The sequence below is a fragment of the Petaurus breviceps genome, unplaced genomic scaffold (genome assembly GCF_028583685.1).
Source record: "Petaurus breviceps papuanus isolate PSGF00001 unplaced genomic scaffold, PetGlider_PUasm1.0 90994, whole genome shotgun sequence".
Classification (NCBI taxonomy): Eukaryota; Metazoa; Chordata; class Mammalia; order Diprotodontia; family Petauridae; genus Petaurus; species Petaurus breviceps.
In genome coordinates, this window is record NW_027187393.1 from 2,078,655 (window position 1) to 2,082,676 (window position 4,022).

At 46.7% G+C, this 4,022-nt stretch overlaps 1 protein-coding gene across 2 annotated transcripts in view; it reads right to left on the minus strand.

The window, feature by feature from the left end:
* The window catches only part of RGS14 (regulator of G protein signaling 14), a 24,615-nt gene extending 23,693 nt beyond the window's left edge, over positions 1-922 (minus strand). Inside the window, exons 1-2 of one of the 2 annotated variants that reach the window (XM_069077823.1) lie at positions 796-922; positions 359-572 (exon numbers count right to left, since the gene is read on the minus strand). In XM_069077823.1, coding sequence (XP_068933924.1) covers positions 359-403 — 45 coding nt within the window. In that variant the 5' untranslated portion in view covers positions 404-572; positions 796-922. Of the gene's footprint in view, positions 1-358; positions 573-683; positions 750-795 lie in introns of those variants that run through there. The other variant, XM_069077824.1, reaches the window with a different exon arrangement.
* Between the last annotated feature and the right edge of the window lie 3,100 nt (positions 923-4,022).

The following is a 4,022-nucleotide window of genomic DNA, read 5'->3' on the forward strand; positions in this document are numbered from 1 at the left end:
GAGAGAGAGAGAGAGAGAGAGAGAGAGAGAGAGAAGGGCGGTGGCTGTCTCCCCCTGGATCCCCAGGCATCCAGGGCTGACAGTTTCTGGGCTAAACAGTGATACTGGACTGTGCCAGCTAATACAGAAGGAGTTGCTCTAGGCTCTCTGAGAAGGGATGCCAACCTTCTTGCCAGCCAATGCCACCTATTAGCTTCTCAGACCCTAAAGAGAAGCCGGGCACTGTTTCTGCTGGTCCTGAATCCCTGGGCCAAGTGGCTCAGCTTAGTCCTCTAGTCAGGACCAGGTCCCTCCCTGGGTGTGTCTCAGCCCTTCCCTCCCACAGGCTGCTGGCCCCAGAGGCCATGTGGTCACTCACCATGCGCCCGTTGGGGACGCCCAGGTGCTTGGCTTTTCCTGGCATCCCTCCTGTCCTGGGGCCCCGACGATGAGGGCAGAGACCATGGGTCCCTGGAGGGGGAGCTGGCAGAGCCAAAAGGGGGAGCACGGCAGGCGCGGGGCAGCTCTGCTCCGAATCTCTCACATCCTGAAACAGCACTCACTACCTCTTTTCTTTGCCACAGGAAGTGTATCTATGGAGACGAAAACCACAGAAAGAAGTAGGCTCTGAAGAGAATGCCTCTTCCTACACACACACACACACACACACACACACACACACACACACACACACTCATACTTACTCAGATCAATCCCCCTTCTGTGTTCATGGGCACATACTCAGGCAAGCCCTACTCCCCCTTCCCACACATATACACATTTAGTAACTTCTACCAAACCCAAACCTCACCGTACCCGAGAGAGAACTCCATGCCCTTCCCGAGCTCAATGACCCCTCCCCCAGCTCTGTCTGCACCTCCCCAGATTCGCGTGCAGACACACAAGTGTGCACATCCCAGACAGGGACAGACACAGGGAGGTTTCCTGGATACTTCATGGGACTTGGAACTAATCTTAGGGAGTATCCAGGCCAGCCCTCTCATTATTCTGATGAAACAGACACATAGAGGTCAAGGGATTTGTTCAAGGTCATTAAGGAAGTGGCAGAACTCGGGATTTGAAGCCAGATCTTTTTTTTTTTTTTTAAGCAATAAGGGTTAAGTAACTTGCTCAAGGTTACACGGCCAGTTATTCCTGGGTGTGGTGCTGAGTATCTGAGCCCGGATTTGATCCAGGTCATCCTGACACTGGAGCCAGTGCTCTTACTCGCTGAGCCACCTGGCCGCCCCTAAGCAATTGGGGTTAAGTAACTTGCTCAAGGTTACACAGCCAGGTGTTTCTGGGTGGGTGCTAAGTGTCTGAGCCCAGGATTCGATCTCCAGGTCTTCTCAACACTGGAGCCAGTGCTCTTACGAAGCCAGATCTTCTAATACTCTCTCCACCATAGCACATGCACATGTACCCATACAAGTGGGCATGCACAAACAGTGGCACATAGTGCCACATGGAAACACTCACATATGCACACACATTCAAAGAAAAAAATTTATGGCTCAAGTGGACACTTCACCCCCAGGGGAATAAAGCCTCCCACCCCCAGGAAGCCTGGACCAGGTTCTCAGCTCTTAGCCTCTCCTTTCCATCCCCACCCCACCCCCCAGCAGTTTCCTGGTTTTTGACCTGTACCACAGCCAGGAAACAACATCCTGCTCAGTCCCCCAGGCCTCCTGCCTTTCCATGGTGGTCCAAAGCCTGCCTGGAGTCTGTGAGACAGCCTGTGTGAGAGAGTGGCTCACAGTCACCTGGCCCAGGGCAGACTCTCCCTTTCCCTTTCCTCTGGCCTCTTCTACAGCCTTGGAAAACATTTTACATAAAGCACCCCTCCCCCTCTATTGCTGGAAAATCCATCCCATTAGGAGAGTGTTGTTGCTAGGCCCTCAGTACTGCTGGGCCTGCCTTCTACTCTATCTTCTTAGATGGAGGGATAGGGACTTGTCTTAAAATGTCATTGATGTTAGGAATTCCCAGGTGAGGAAACTCCTTATTAATAATTCAAATCAGGGGTGTCTAGGTGGCACAGTGAATAGAGCACTGGCCCTGGAGTCCGGAGGACCTGAGTTCAAATCCTACCTCAGTCACTTAACACTAGCTGTGTGACCTTGGGCAAGTCACTTAACCCCAATTGCCCTGCCCTCCCCCTCCAAAAAAGCAAAATAATAATAATAATAATAATAATAATAATAATAATAATAATAATTCAAGGCAGTACCTTCTGCAAACTTATAGAGCAGAGAGGAGTTAAGTGACTTACCCAGGGTCACACAGTCAGTATGTGTCAAAGGTGGTTTAAGGTAAGCTCTCTACTTACTACATTATTCTACCACAATGTTTTTGCCATCACCACCCCCTTTTTAAAAATCAGCTCCTTATCTCATTTCCCATAGTAACTATCCCAAACCTTTTTCTTCTCTTCCCTCCTCATTAACTATACCCACAACCCCCATATTTATAGCAAATGACTTATAATCCTACTTCACTGAGAAAAGGCTTTCCAACTTGAATTCCCTTAATTTCCTACTTTCAATCCTCAAGCCTTCTCTACATTATCACTCATTTGTTCATCCTTCCAGCATAGTGTTGATCTTTCCAGCATACTACAGAGAAGAGACGTTACTGCTTCCCTGGGGCCAATCCCTCTTAATGGGATCTTGATCCTCTAGAGAACCTCATTGTAGAAGTCAACCCATTTCTCTTTGGCGTCTTCAAACTCTCTCACCACTGACTCATTCTTATCTATCTTCAAGTAAACATGCTCAGGTTCCCTAAATCCCAACAATGCCTTCCCTTGACCCAGCTCCTTCCATCATTCTACACTATCCTCTTTCTCCTTCCCTTTACTGATAAACTAGCTGACAAAAAATCCATCTACACACAATGCCTCCACTTCCTCCAGACTCACTCTCTCAATTCCTTGTCACCTCTCCCAATACAACTGAAATAACTCTCTACAGAAATAGCTCTCTTGAAAGCCACAAATGAAAATGACTTTCTAATGGATAAATCCAATGCCTTTTTTTTCCCTTCAAATTTCTTTCTTCTTGGAACTTTCTGCAGCTTTTGACAGTGGACCATCTCGACCTACTGAATATTCTCTTCTCCCTTGGCTTCACGATACTTACACAGTTCTTGTATTTCTCCAAACAAGTCTTCAGTTTCCTTCCCTGGCTCATCATTCTTTTCCTTATCCCTTAAAGTGGACAGTCCCCAGGGATCTGTCCTTGGTCCTCTTCTCCTCCCTATCCACAGTTATTATGTGCTTTAAAATGCTTGTTGGCTGAATCACTGACCACACCCCTTTCCTCAGAAATCTCCCTCAAACCCATAGCTTCAACCCATGACTTCTTGTCAAGGAACATCTAAATCTCTTGTCTCTAGGTCTATCTTCTCTAGAGCTCTGAACTTCAGGGGCCTCTGAACTTAGGTGTGCCACTTGCCCTTCAAATCCAATGTGTTTAAAACAAGCCACCCTTTCCCCCCAAAAAAAATCTGCTCTTCTTTCTGACTTTCCTTTTTTCTTCAGTGCCACCATTCACCTATCTTCCATATTCTTAACCTTGGGGTTATCTTTTTCTCTCCCTGCTCCACTTTTCATGTGCCTGAAATACATGTCCAAGTCCTTTTGATTTTCCTTTGCAACTTTTTTTAAACCTGTCCCCTTCTTCTCTGTTCCAGACACCAGGATCCTTTTATGAGGCCCTCATTTCCACCCACCTAAAACTATTGCAATAGTTTCTTTATAGGTCTTCCCATCTTTACCCTCCTCCTTCCCCACTCCAAATGTAGTCTTCATAATACTCATAGAATAATCTTCCTGATGTATAGATTTGGTCTTGTTACTCTGCTTACAAAAATCTTCACTGGCTTACTGAATTATTTCAAATTGCTTGTTGGTATTTAAGGACCTCTCTGTATTAGGGCTCTACCCTACCTTTCCAATCTATTTTATCTTACTCCCTGCATGCCTTCTGTACTTCAGTCAAACAGTATGAGTCTTTGATCTCTGAACACATCTTAGACTCTCA